At 50.2% G+C, this 14216-nt stretch overlaps 1 protein-coding gene across 2 annotated transcripts; it reads left to right on the forward strand.

Annotated features, from left to right (window-relative positions):
• Positions 1-62: 62 nt before the first annotated feature.
• On the forward strand, positions 63-12965 carry LOC133135314 (uncharacterized). 2 transcript variants are annotated; one of them, XM_061252221.1, is made up of 9 exons: positions 63-442; positions 5779-5885; positions 5971-6055; positions 6830-7025; positions 7457-7525; positions 8223-9193; positions 9886-10718; positions 11371-11580; positions 12382-12965. In XM_061252221.1, the coding sequence occupies exons 1-9, from the start codon at positions 351-353 to the stop codon at positions 12639-12641; spliced, it is 2823 nt and encodes a 940-aa protein (XP_061108205.1). In that variant the 5' UTR covers positions 63-350; the 3' UTR covers positions 12642-12965. The 2 variants fall into 2 exon arrangements, with proteins under 2 accessions (XP_061108205.1, XP_061108206.1); XM_061252222.1 differs by having other exon boundaries at positions 9895-10718.
• Positions 12966-14216: the final 1251 nt, after the last annotated feature.

Consider the following 14216-nt stretch of genomic DNA (forward strand, 5'->3'; position numbering starts at 1 on the left):
GTGTTGATTCAGTCGCGAATGTATGCCTCTCTTTTGGGCTATACCACTCCGCAAAACAGGGGGGATGCAACTTGACGAAATTTCTGTTGGACCTTGATGAAACATGATACTTTCTAAATAACTCCATTGTTTTTCATTTCAGACTATGATACATTTATTATGGTGTATGTTGTAGCCATGAGGCAATGTGTCATTTGACACCTATCACTTTTACAATCATCACTGCTGCCTCTTCTTTCTACCTTGTGGGAAAGGAAACGAAGCGGTCAGAGTACCAAACTCAATGCGGGCGAGCGGAGAGCGAGGCAGCTAGCTAGTTATACAAGCAGCCTGAAGGAGAGCTATTTTAAATGGCGGAGAACATACGATCACTGTTTGATTATCGGGAACCCCCGACCCTGGACAGCGACGGAGAAGGGAGCAAACCTCCACCGCCGCGAGGGTAAGAACGAAAGAGTTTCCGTAGACGGCGTAGACCGTGTGTGTGTGTTGGACAGTATGGCCGAATGTTTATAGCTAGCTAACCAGCGAACACTAGCCATTTAGCTAACTAGCTAATGTTAATACAGTTTCCAACCAGCACCGCGTGTGTATGAGTATGGGCGAGTGAGGGAAAAGGGGAGATAATTAGACATTTAAGCATGTAACCTGCTAGCTAACAAATCTAAGGGTTAAATACATTGTGTCCGTGGCAGCATATATAGCTAAGGTTAGCTAACGTTAGCTAGCTTAACGCTAGTCAGCCATAGCTATACCGTTAACTAGCTAACTATCAAAACGACGCGAATGTTATTACGAGAGGTATTTATACATATATATATGTATGTGTTCTAGTTCAAATGTATATGTTATTTGTATTAAAGCTCGATAACTGTCTGTACATACTAATATTGCATATCCTATGCGTTTTCAGCCACTGTTCGAGAAAAGAGATGAGCACTGTGAGAGCGAGAGGAAGGAGGGAGGGAGGGAGGGGGGGAGTGGGCTTGTGACCGTCACAGCAGTGTGTGTGTGTGAGAGTGAGAGAGAGAGAGAGAGGAGGTGAATGTAGCTTACGTGGGGGAGAGAGAGTGTGTAATTCTGCGAGAGAGAGGGGGGAGGGTAAGGACTGTTAGAGAGAGAGCGAGTGTGTGTGTGTGTGTGTGTGTCAGAGAGAAAGAGAGAGAGAGTGAGAGAGTGTGTGTGTGTCAGAGAGAGAGAGAGAGAGAGAGAGAGAGAGAGAGAGAGAGAGAGAGAGAGAGAGAGTGTGTGTACTTTGGTGTGTGTGTGGGGTGGGGGGGGGGGTTATGTGTGCAAGAGAGGGGGTGGGGATGGTGAGCTGTGTGTGTTATGAGACTGTGTGTGGGTGTGTGTGTTACAGGAAGAGCTAGTGGGGGGAGGGTGTGTGTGTGTGTGTGTGTGTGTGTGTGTGTGTGTGTGTGCGTGTGTGCGTGTGTGTGTGTGTGTGTGTGTGTGTGTGTGTGTGTGAGAGAGAGAGAGAGAGAGAGAGAGAGAGCCAGAGAGAGGCACAGAGATGACAGAGTGTGTTTGAGAGAAGTGGTGTGTCTGCGTCCATTTTGTTTATAAAATGGGGTTGTGGTGGAGAATATGTTTAAGTAAAAAGTGTGTGGTAGGCAGGGAGTGTTTGATTTTAAAGAGTGCAATGTAACATTTCAGTTTGGGTGTTTCTTTCTATGTTATTCATGAAGGAATGAGGAGTGAGAGAGTATCAGAATAGTTTTAGAGTTTTCCAGTTAAATAATGAAATGAATATTATTGAACTTGCATATTTGAGTGTTCTTATTGCTTTGTTTACCTGATACTATTGCTGTATGGCACAGGCCTCCTGATTGTAAATTACGGAATAATCTTACAGTGATTTAGTTTTTTTTATTGATAATTTAAATCCTGCAGTATAGCTCTTTTTTTTTTTAGGGCTAACCAAAAACCAAAGGGCTAACCAAAGAAAGCTATACGTGGTCACACACTGCCACAATGCGATATGGATACATGAGAGGTGTACAGACTGAGATGCTCCTATGCTGAACAAGAAGAATATTCAGATTGATCGAGGCCTGGAGGTTATTTCACAAAGCAGGATTACTAACTTTGCTGGATAACTGAGTAAAACCCGGAGCAGGTCTTTTTACTTCAGTCCATGTTCCACATTTGTGAGTGATCCAGGTTTTACTTGGCGCATTTATCCACCTTACTCCGTAATCCTGCTTCATGACACCGGGCCCTGCTTCTCAATCAGACAATGTGGGCTGCCAATGATGCCAACATTAATGTTCAAACCCGTTATCAAACCATCGGAGATAAAATGCCAGGCAGTTGTTTTTTTTCTCAGTGAAGGAGCTATGCATCTCATGTGGCTACCACATGTGTCTTATGTTCTTTTTTTGCATCTACCCGGCCTCGCATTGACAGAGCGAGACTACTTCTCTTGCAGACCAGGCTCATCTAAGTTAACAAGTTCTGCGTAAGGCTCAGTAGGCTTCACAGCCTGGCCCGCAGACTGGCACCGTGATAACCAGAGGTGTCCTGCCGGTCTACTTTCCCACGAATACAGCTGCAGCTCAATCACACGCGAGCCATCCTGCAGCAGGAAAGCCCGGCAAAATCAGCCCACGTCCCGTCAGTGTGCTGGCCTGCGTTAGCATTAGCGCATGGGCATCGTGTTTGCACAAGTCGGTCCCCCCTGCCCCCGTTGCAGTGTGGATGCTACCTCTATGTATGTGTGTGTGGTGGGGGGTGGGGGGTGGGGCAACGCATTGGTCACAACACTGTGCTGGTTGGTGATTGGCCGGTTCTCACTGGAACCGGTTTGATGGGAGAATCTAATCCAGGGTGTGCCTCAGTCAGCAGAGGTGGTGACCGTTGAGTGAGATCATGTGACACGTGTGTTTTTGACCTTGACGTTCTTACTGGCCTCAGCATCCATTTTGCATCTTCCCCTCTACTTTGGCATTTGTTTGGTTCAGTTGTGATTCGTTTATAGCTTTCAGACTATTGGCTAATGCTTTTCCTTGATAGTCTTGTGGCAATGGACAGAGGTTCAGGAATAGAGCAATATATGTGATTGTCACACCATCAATTCTACCCTACCCAATTACCCAGTTTCACTCAAGTCCTCAAGTGTTCCCTTGTCATTCAATTGATGATTTTTGCAGATACTGTATTGTTCTAGGGGTATACTTTTTAGCGGATGGAGCCAATGTCATTTGTTGCATTTTTAATGCCTGGCAGTATATTTATGTGCATGTAAAGTAGGCTATATCTGGACCTGGGAGACTAACAACTTCATGATGAGGGGCTGTGTGAAATGAATCATATGTGCTGTCTGTGGGAGACAGAATTAATTTGTGTAATGTATGCCTGGTAGTATATGCACATTGAGGGATGGTGATTTATATATGGCTAATCAGTGGCACTTTATTTCCAGAACTTTTCTGAAGGCTAGCCTCAATTTCACAGTGCGTAGCCTAATTATAACTGAGCGAGTTGTCCCTGAATTAAAAAGTATCTGACATAGACTATTTATTTATTTTTTTCATTAATGATGGAAAAGTAATTCCGTGCGGGAGCTCACTCTCTGAATCTTCAGTCTTTTGAGCGTCTGAATGGTTTCTAGGTATTGAATGGGAAAGCTGTTACCCCTGAAACACACCCACTCTGAATCTCCACCTCCAGGAAGCAGATAATGCATTCACACTGTCATGCAGACCTTCACTTTTATCCACAATTATTTTATTTTTTTATTAATGCAAATGAGCTAATACATAAAGTATTAAATGTATGCATACAGTAAATCCTCAAATTGTGTCCGGGATTCTATTTGAAGCCGGGCCTCAGATAATAGCCGGGGGCGTGGCCGATTCGGACAAATAAAGGCCGGCCCTCAAATACAAGCCGGGGTAATATTGCCTACCAGTAGGGCTATCAGTCCATGAGCACCAGAAGACATTGTTTCGATTTAACTCTTCTTAATATTTGATATTGTTGGTTGGTTTAATACTGTTGCCAATGAAACGTCATTGTGCTACACCATGGGTCTCCAACACGTTGCTCTCAAGCTACCAGTCGCTTGCCGCCCCCTTCTAAGTAGCTTGCCAAAGGCTGAAGCAGTATACATTTAAACACAATTGTTGCCGCCAACGAATTTAATAAAAAGTAAATCAGGCAAAATAAAAAATTAACTCAATTTAGGCTACTTGGCTACGCAATAAGGTTTCCATGTATTTACAGCACAGCGCACGTTCAATGAATGAATGAAAGCGGCTGCCTTGGCTCGCAATAAACAGACGGGTGGAAATCCCGACACTCTTTCAACTACATAAAACTTAACAGTGAACCATCAAATACCCCCCAGATTTCAGTACCCATCAGTCCCAACATTTAGCAATAGAATCAAACAGTCCAAAAGTAAATTAAATCCCAAACCAAAGCGAAAATCTTTTGATAGCCTCCCTGTATGCTGCTCCAAACAAAACGCATGTCTCACAATAAAACACACTTTAGGAAAAAAGATCCTGAACTTGCTGTAATCTACGCTAATTTGTTATTGTTCATTAAGGCGTGTCTGGCAAGTTGTTATTTTATGGATTCTGGACTTGCATGTGATTTATTGTGTTTGAGAATATTTGCAATAAACTAAGTCTGTTAAGACTGACACTATGACTTACCAAATGGTGTTTCCTGATTAGCCTACACTAATTGATTTAAACTGAACGGTTACAGGAAGTGTTGAACAGTGTTGGCCCACTTTAAGTGTAGCCTTTTACTTTGTTTCTAAGAATAAAATTCTACAACAGAAGCCTAATAAGAAATAAAGGCCTGCCTCGAATACAAGCCTGCCCCAAATAAAGGCCTGTGCCCGGACACAATTTGAGGATTTACGGTATTATACCCATTTCAAGATTTGGCAATGAGACAACAAAATTAATGTGGATTTGGCCATTAAATTATTATAGATGTCTTTGCTCTCACAGTCCTAAAAACAATCAGGTGTTGTGTAAGGCACTGAAATGTCGGTTTATGAAGTTCCTGGTATGAGGGAATAGTTCTAAGCTGGTTTCCCAAGTCAGCGTGTGTGTTTGTGGGTCAAGGGGCTTTATTCTTCATTTCTAGAAGAATCTGTCTACATTTAGATGTGTCTGCATTTGGATAACAGGCCAGAGAGTACACTGGTGGTGTCAGTGTCTGCTGGCTTTTGGTACGTTTCAACACCCAAGTGCTTAAATGAGCCAACTCAACAATTGGCTAAAAGTCCACAAACCTGGCTTTCAAAGGCCCATTTCCTTGACGGCAGATTGTAAGGAAACCATGGTAACCTGCCGGCACTGCAGCCCTCCGGGGGTTTAGTTTGACACCAGTAGCTGTCGATGCTTGTGACTGTTGCATATGTTTGATTGTTGTCCCACTTGACCACTTGAGGCAGTGTTGTGGTAGTGTCTGTGCAGTGACTATAAATCCTACACCAAATTATCTAAATTAGTTACTGCTATAGGTGGAATGACTGTTCTTTACATGTATCCTTTTATACAGTTTGCATGTTCTTTTATTTCTGTTTAACGATTTATGGTTAATCTGATTACGTGTGCTCCCGTGACCCATGTCCTTGCCTATCACCTGTGACCTTGTATCCTGTAGAGTACCAAAATGCAAGACAAAAAACTGAACTCCAAACAAGTATGCAAAGATGCACAAAATGGCTTCTACAGCGTGTGTGCGTGTGTGTGTGTATGTGCATTCATGTGTGCCTGTGTGGTAATGTATGTGTGTGTGTGTGTGTTGCAGGCGAGGCTGTGGGCGGAAGAGGAAGGGGACCCCGGTGAAGGTGTGTGACAGGGTGTTTGTCACAGAAGACGAGGAGGAGAGTCTGTCTGAACACAGCTACTGTGCCGGTACTGGCCTCGTTCTCGCGGTCTTTCCCCCGTCTGTGTGAGGACCTCACACACGGCAGTGCTGACCTAACTGTGCTCTCCACAGGTGACGGTCAGTATCAGGAGGGCGAGGATGACCGCCTGCCCCCCCCGGACAGCCCCTACTACCTCAGTGACCCGGCTCAGCTGTGGTGAGAGAGGGGGGTGGGGAGGGGGAGCTCAAAACCTTTTTATTTATTTTTATTTTTATTTTTGGTGATGAAATGTTTTTTGTATTGTGTAAGTTTTCAAACTGAATATTTAACAGGCATGCAACTTTCTGGAACTAGCTCCATGCATCCGAGCAATTGATGTCTCCGTGTAGACAATTTGGAGAAAGCTATTTACCCAATGAGACCAGGGCAGGGAGTGGGGTAGCTTCCATCTTTGTGCAAGCATCTTTTCAGCTGCAGCGAGGCCCCCGTACCATACACATTTTTGAGGTAGAGATTTTCTACTCTGGAACAGGGATGTCCAAAAAGAATGATTTTCGAGTGCAGTTCCCCTTTAAGACTTCTTTATGAAGTAAAAAGGGAAAAATGCAGTATGTAGGTTAAGATAAACGTAATATTCACGGCTAACGTTAGTCATCTCCAGTCAGTGACATATAGCTAGCATATGTAGTTTTATGCCCTCATTAGCTGCATTGTATTTTAAACTAGATGGCGTATGATCCTTTGCGTTTGATTGCATATTTCAAATTCCAGTTCTTCTTTGCTGTGGGCTCTGAAAACCCAATGAGTACTGGGAATGGAAAGTGTGCTCTGAAGCATACTTAAATTTTTGGTCAATGAGAGAACTTCCGGTGAATTCCATGTGTACATGTCAGCTTTTGTACTTGAGTTTGGGCCGTGCTTGATCACATGACCGTTGACTCCCGTACGGTTTGGTGGCGGTGCGCTGAATGACGGGCCTGTCTTCCGCAGCGTCTCTGAGCTGGGTGAAGAGGGGGCCAGCGGCGCCCGGGCGGCCATGTTGTACGCCCCCCCGGCCAACTGCCGCATCAGAGAGGTGCATTGTGGGAGCCAGGTGCGGCTCGTCGTCATCGCGATCAGAGACATCGCCAAAGGAGAGGAGATAACGGTGGACTACAGTCTGACGGAGTGGGGAGAGAACGCCATGGTAACAATCACAGCTCTGATCACTAACTCCTGTAGCAGTTGACTGACGCATTCTTGTTCAACCAGTAATTGAATTACAGATGGAAGAACCAGGCAATGGTTTTGCCAGCCCCATTTTAGAGTGTGCCGGTTATTAATAATGTGTTTCTCCTTTGGCTCCCCTAGTCAAAGCTATGATTGATAGTTATATAATGGCATATTGATTATAGCCTATTAGGTATTTGGTTATTCATTAGTTATACAAGGGGCGGCCTGTAGCGTAATGGGTAAGGCACAGCCGTCGGGCCCTTGAGCAAGGCCCTCAACCCTGCATTGCTCTGGGGGAAGATGGTCTCCTGCTTAGTCTATTCAACTGCAAGTCACTTCGGATAAAAGCGTTAGCAAAATTACATGTAATGTAATATGAAGTAACATGTCCTGTTTGCCCTTCAGGGTTTCCACAGTTCCGTGTCCCCAGGTGGGCTAGAATGCAGCTCTGATCCCGAGAACAACATCAAGAAGGTAGAGACCACTCCTGAGAGCTTCTAGACTGTTCCGTGTGATGCTCGTCTGTGGCTCCCAATGCTCGTTTTTTCAGGAATAGCACTCTTTTCTGTAGTCTGTTCAGCACATTCCTGGAATAGCGAACCTTGGCTATCGAGTGTCTGGCTTTGTGTTCTGCAGCGTGTCCCAAAGGATTATCCCAAGGTCCGTAGGGAAATATAGGCAGCTGGGTAGCTGAAATAGCTGATATTTTTAGCAAGGGTTGTATTTGCATTTCTTACTCGAAAGGATGGTTTTCCTTATTTGTCACAGAAAATGTGATTTACCCTGTAGTATCCAGTCCTTCACTTTACTTTGACTGCAAAAGTATTATATTTTTCTGTGTATATGTCTTTGTGCCAAATTACAGTCACGACATGACATAACATGGACGAATGTTAGTGAAATTCCTGGGAATTGGGTATAACTCCTGAACACAGATTTTCTACTAGGTAGCAGCCGTCACCTAAAGCGCAAAATGTGGGCAAATGTTCCAAGACTGGAGACGATATACTGTATGGGGCATGGAGTGAGTAGAAGAGGAATTGTCCAGAGTCGCGGCTCGTTAACTTTACACAGATATGGGGTTTGAGGTTTGACCACCAGAGAGGTAAAGCCTGAGGCCATTTTGTTTTGTCCCCTTCTTTCTCTCTTCCCTTCCCCTCCCTGGGTTTAGGAGGACGAGTCCGGTCCCGTGCCCCTCTCCCTCTCCGTGTCGGACTACCTCACCCCCTCCTGGTCCCTCTCTCCGTCGTCTTCTCCCGTCTCCCACTCGGAGCCCAGCGACTCGGACCACGAGGAAGAGGAGGAGGAGGAGGAGCTGCAGGAGCTGCGGGGCCGGATGCTGCGCCGGCGTAAGAAGAGGAAGACGGCGTGCGGCTCCACGGCCAAGCGCAAGGCCGGGCCCCGGACCCCGAGCCGGCCCCTGCCCTTCTCCCGCTCGCCGCACTCCTCCCCTCCCCCGGCCTGCCGCCCCGCGCCCTCCTTCGCCACGCCGCCCCTCCCGCCCACCACCAACATCAACAACAACATCAACATCAACATCGGCCGCGGCCGCGGGGCCGCCAACCGGAGGCAGTGCCTGTACTGCGGCCGCCACTTCCGCTCGCTGGCCCGCCACCTGGAGAAGCACCACGCCCAGCAGCCGGAGGTGCGGGCGGCCATGGAGCGCGCTCAGACCTTCCCCAACGCCCCGCTGGCCCCGCACCCCGCGCCGTCTCCCGCCCCCTCCTCCGCCCCCCCCACCGCCCCCTCTCTGTTCCCCCGGGAGAGGGAGGCGCAGAACAGTCACGCGGGCGGCGTCTCCTTCTCCCTCTCCCTCTCCCCTCCCTCCCTCGCTCACGCCTCCTCCTCCTCCTCCCCCGCCGCCGCCGCCGCCACGCCCAAGAAGAGCCCCGCCCTCTCCGCCGCCCCGCCCCGGAGGGGGCCCTCGCTGTCGGCCACGCCCAAAAAGGGCCGCCGGATGCTGAAGAAGGAGAAGGAGGAGGAGCAGGAGAGACGGGAGGCGGCGGCCGCGGCTAAAGAGGAGGAGGAGGAGGAGGCCTCCCCGCCCAGCTTCCTGGCGGCGCTGAAGGAGCAGGAGCCGGAGGCCAACGGGGAAAAGGACGAGGACAGCGGAGGGGAGGAGAAGAAAGGCGAGATGCTGAGGTACGGGTTTGGAGAACCTGCCCTTAATCCTTTCATTCAGCTAGCCGTGTAAAATAAAAGTATATTATAGGAAGTATCATTTTTTTGTTTTTCTGAAAGATGTTCAAAAACTAGTTTGAATATGTTGCCGAACATTAGCTGACATTTGTGGTGAATTAGAAAAAGTTTGAATATGTCAGCGAATGTTACCTAAAGTTAGTGGCGGACAGAAAATTTATATGAATTTGAATGAAAATTAGTTTGTATATGTTGGGTAACATTAGCTAACATTCGTGGTGAGCATAAGAAAGGTTGAATATGTTGGTGAACGTTAGCTAACGTTTGTGGCGAACAGAAACAAGTTTGAAAATGTTGGTGAACGTTGGCTGGACGCTGGTCTTGTGAGCGCGTGGGGTGAGCTGACCCACTGTGCCTCCCTCTCTGCCCCTCTCTGCCCCCCTCTCTGCCCCTCTCTGCCCCTCTCTCTGCCCCTCTCTGCCCCCCTCTCTGCCCCCCTCTCTGCCCCCCTCTCTGCCCCTCTCTCTGCCCCCCTCTCTGCCCCTCTCTGCCCCTCTCTCTGCCCCTCTCTCTGCCCCCCTCTCTGCCCCCCTCTCTGCCCCGCTCTCTGCCCCCCTCTGCCCCCCTCTCTGCCTCTCTCTGCCTCTCTCTGCCCCCCTCTGCCCCTCTCTGCCCCCCTCTGCCCCTCTCTGCAGCGCCCACAGGCCCCACATGCTGCCCCTGCTCTCCTCGCTGTCCTCCCTGGTGGCACACCTCCGTCGGCAGCAGCACTCCTCCTTCGTGTCCCTGTCTCGCTCCCCGCAGGCCGCCGAGGCCTGGCGCCTGCTGTGCCACTCCAGCCTGGCCCTGCTCATCCTGTACAACCGCCGGCGCGAGTGCGAGGTCTCCAAGCTCACCATCCAGGAGTACCAGAACCGGGCCACGCCCCAGCCCCACCCGCCCGGCGCCGCCCCCACCCTCACCCCTCTGGAGGCCTCGCTGTCGCCCTTCGAGCGGCAGGTCCTGTGCCACCTGCCTCGCGCCGGCGTGCTGGGGAAGAGGGGCCGCGTCCAGCCGCTGATCCTGCCCCCGCACAGCGAGCCCTGCCTGGAGCTCCTCCTCCAGACCCGGCCCGGGGTGGGCGTGGACCCCCAGAACCCCTACCTGTTCGCTCGGCCCTACCACTCCCCCGCCACGCCCCTGCGTGGGGCCGACCTGCTGCGCAGCCTGGCGCGGGCCAGCGGCACCAAGAACCCCCAGGCCCTGACCCAAACCCGCGTGCGCCGGCAGGTGGCCATCCTCACCCAGCTCCTGCTGCTCGGGGAGGGCGAGGGGGAGGGGGCGGGCCAGGGGGCGGGCCAGGGCAGCAGCGCCGCCCAGCGACTGGAGGGCTTCCTGCAGAAGGAGTACCACGTGACCCAGAGCTGCGCCCGGATTGGCCAGGACCCGGGGCTGATGGGACGGGTGGGCCGCGTGGTGCTGTGTGGGGAGCGGGACGGGGTCCTCTTCAGGGGAATGAGCCTGCACCACATCTGCCTGGAGCTGGACGGTGAGGGGGGGTTTGGGGGTTGAGGTTTGGGGGTTGGGTTTGGGGTTTGTGGGTTGGAGTTGGGTTTGGGGTTTGGGGGTTGGGTTTGGAGTTGGGTTTGCGCTTGGGTGTGGGGTTGGGTTGGAAAAATGTATCCCAGTTTGTTAAATGCACCTATTGTTACTCATTCTTATCATGGCAGTAATGTATACCAAATGTAGCTGGTAGACTAAGACTTTGCAGTGAACTATGTGAGCTTGAGGCAAGGAAAATGTGACGCCTGCTTAAACTGTCTCAAAGGAAACATGACAAAATGGGAGGCATCATATTTAGGCCGACTTGCCTGATTCGCTGAGGATGAGCAAACGCACGTGTTTGCAACATCAATAATGTGAAGATAATGAGAGCTCAGAAGTCAGAGATCATGAACGCTGGGGTCAGGGTCATTCTCTCGCCGTCTGGAGGTCCTGAAAGCAGGCTGTTGCGTGTACCCTGCTCTGGGTGTTTCTGCTCTTTGCAAATGGTAAAAATACCGGGGGAAAAGCAGTGCTGATCCTGTCCTTATTCATAGCGAGCTGATCCCAGATCAGCACTCGTACCCTGAAGGCTGTATGAATGCCAGGCCTGCTCGCCTCGGCGTGTTTCTTAAACCCTTCTTCGCTCCGTCCGGCAGTGATGTCGGGGAACTCGGCCGATTCGCTCACGGACGATTCGGACGCGGAGCAGAGGAAGGTTCCGGAGAAGGGGCCGGCCGGGCGGCGGGGCAGGGGGAAGACCCAGCCCCCTCGGAGGAGGAGAACGAGCGCCCCTCCTGCCCCCGCCTCCTCCGTCAACCCCTCCCCCGCTCCCGCCCCGAGGAGGAGAAGCGCCCAGCCCAAATCAGGTGTGTGCTGCACTCAACCTCTCCCTCTTTCTCTCTCTCTGCCTTTTATCCCCCTTCTCTCCATCTTTTTCACATTGCCTCCATGTTTCTCCCGTTCATTACCCTTATCCATCTCTTTCTCTCCCTTTCGTTCCAATTCAGTATTTTTCTCCCATTCTGTCTTTCTCTATTTCTCCATCTTTCATTCTTCTTCTCTCCCCCCCCCCCATCTCAAACTCTAGTCTTGGGGGGCTGCAGTGACTGCTGGTTATTGTACTTTGTGTCAGTGGAGCGTCAGTGGAGTGTCAGTGGGGTGTCTGGAGTGTCAGTGGGTTGTCTGGGGTGTCAGTGGGGTGTCTGGAGTATCAGTGGGGTGTCAGTGGGGTGTCTGGAGTGTCAGTGGGGTGTCTGGAGTGTCAGTGGGGCGTCAGTGGGGTGTCTGGAGTGTCAGTGGGCGTCAGTGGGGTGTCTGGAGTGTCAGTGGGGTGTCTGGAGTGTCAGTGGGCGTCAGTGGGGTGTCTGGAGTGTCAGTGGGGTGTCTGGAGTGTCAGTGGGCGTCAGTGGGGTGTCTGGAGTGTCAGTGGGGTGTCTGGAGTGTCAGTGGGCGTCAGTGGGGTGTCTGGAGTGTCGGTGGGGTGTCTGGAGTGTCAGTGGGCGTCAGTGGGGTGTCTGGAGTGTCAGTGGAGTGTCAGTGGGCGTCAGTGGGGTGCCTGGAGTGTCAGTGGGGTGTCAGTGGGGTGTCCTGGTTAAATGAGCGGGATGAACGGGGGTGTGTGTGTAAAGTGTGGCGTTTCCTTGGTGACGTGGGCGTGGTCTCCGCAGGTAAGCGCGGCGTTCTGAAGCGGCCGTGGTCAGAGGCGGAGCGCGCGGCGGTGGAGTTCCACCTGAGCGGCAACATCGCGGACCTGCGCGTTCCCGCCAAGGCCGACTGCGAGCGCTGCCTGCACCTCTGCCCCCTGCTGGTCACCAACCGCCGCGACTGGAGGGCCATCAAGTTCTACTGCCACAACCGCATCCAGCTCCTGAAGAAGAGGGAGCGCCGGGAGGGCGGGGCCTCGGGGCTGGGCCTGTCCGTCTGCTGAGGGGGCGGGGCCACGGGCTCTCTCCCGTTCTCAGTAAGGAGCACTGACCTTTTATGACAAAGACTGAACTAAGAGGAGGGAGCCAAGATGAGGGGGTGGAACCGAGGAGACGGCTGGGGCCTGGACCGGACTTTAAGGCTGAGATGTGTGTGAAGGCCACAAGGGGGCGCTTTCTGTCGCGTCTTTCGTGGTGGGAGCGGGGCACAGTGGACAAGAGTGGGAGAAGAGAGCTTGGAAGAGGGATTGTTTCATTGTGAGGGGAGAGGAGAGGAGAGGAGAGAAGGGTGGAATGTCCTCTGAATCATTAAAATATTTTGAATTCCACAGCGCGGTCACTGTTCCAGGCCACCGCGCCGCCCACGTCTTTTCCAGCCCGTTTTATTTCGGCCTCTGCTGTTGCGCCGCGGGTTTTCCACCACTGGCTTTAGCCGCACGGTATGCGTTTTGGTGTACAGGTCCACAGAGCGCCCCCGTTCCCCGCCAGGGCGTCCGGCAAAACGACCAACATTAGAGAGGAACAGGCGCGCACATTACTAGATACTTGAATTTAACATTTCATTTACTTTAGTTTGATCGCTTTACAAATTCAGTCGGTGGTCTTGTTCGTTTTTTTTTTTTTTCTCGTTTTTTTTGCAGTCGGCAAAGAAATACTGTTTTTGTAATGGTTATCGATATCTTTCCCAAATGTGCTGTTGTGTACAAACGATTTCTAAATTATTACTGTTTTTTTGGCATTGTGTTTATGTCCAATGCTCTGTAGTTGAAGACCTTAGTAACCAGGGATCTGTTGTGGTGGGCTGTGATGTTCTTTGTGTTCCCGTCGCAGAGAGGCCTCTGAACTCCGTACAGGAAGGTAAGACACACGAGCAGACAGAAATACGCGGAGACATCGCAATATGCTCACACAACGCCAAGCAAATGGCACTGTACGAGTGCCATCTAGTGCCCTGTCGCAGCCTGGTTACTAGAACAGTGGTGCATGCATTAAAACTATAAAGACGAGAGTGTACAGAAACTGAACTGCGTTCAGCTTGAAGAGTTCAAGACTTTTGCCGTTTTACGATAAGCAGGAAGTGCAGTGTTCTCTGCGAATTGGGAAAAGTTCAGATTGAGACTGGGAGTTCTGAGGGATGTATGTATTAACTTTACGAGAACGTTTGTTACGGTGTCCTGTAACAGGTGAACACTGATCACTTGTAAATTAAAATATTTTTAAAAAAATGTTTTCCCAAGTTCTTCTACTGTAATCCACAAGACTGGAATGTGCTGGTTTTATGAGAATACCAAACATGTCCACCAGATGGAACTGCCTCACAGGTAATTTCCCATTGTTGCAAGGAAGCCAACAGTAAATTTATTGTACATAAATATAAAGAGAACCAAACTACAAATAGCAGGAGACTGTAGCTGCACTATGACCTCAATACAGAGATTTCAAGTAATTGAGTACTTACTCATTAATTAATCTGAAATTAGAGGACATACAGTTCATTATTATTTTTTTATAAAAATGTCACATGATACATGGGAGTATAGTGTAATGTAAACTGCTAAATACTAAAATAAAAAGTTGCT

The sequence above is a fragment of the Conger conger genome, chromosome 8 (genome assembly GCF_963514075.1).
Source record: "Conger conger chromosome 8, fConCon1.1, whole genome shotgun sequence".
Lineage (NCBI taxonomy): Eukaryota > Metazoa > Chordata > Actinopteri > Anguilliformes > Congridae > Conger > Conger conger.

Coding starts and splice junctions, on each gene's coding strand:
- LOC133135314 (XM_061252221.1), top strand. CDS start 351: ATGGCGGAGAACATACGATCACTGTTTGATTATCGGGAACCCCCGACC. Junction 443..5,778: donor AAACCTCCACCGCCGCGAGG/GTAAGAACGAAA, acceptor TGTGTGTTGCAG/GCGAGGCTGTGGGCGGAAGA. Junction 9,194..9,885: donor AAGAAAGGCGAGATGCTGAG/GTACGGGTTTGG, acceptor CCCTCTCTGCAG/CGCCCACAGGCCCCACATGC.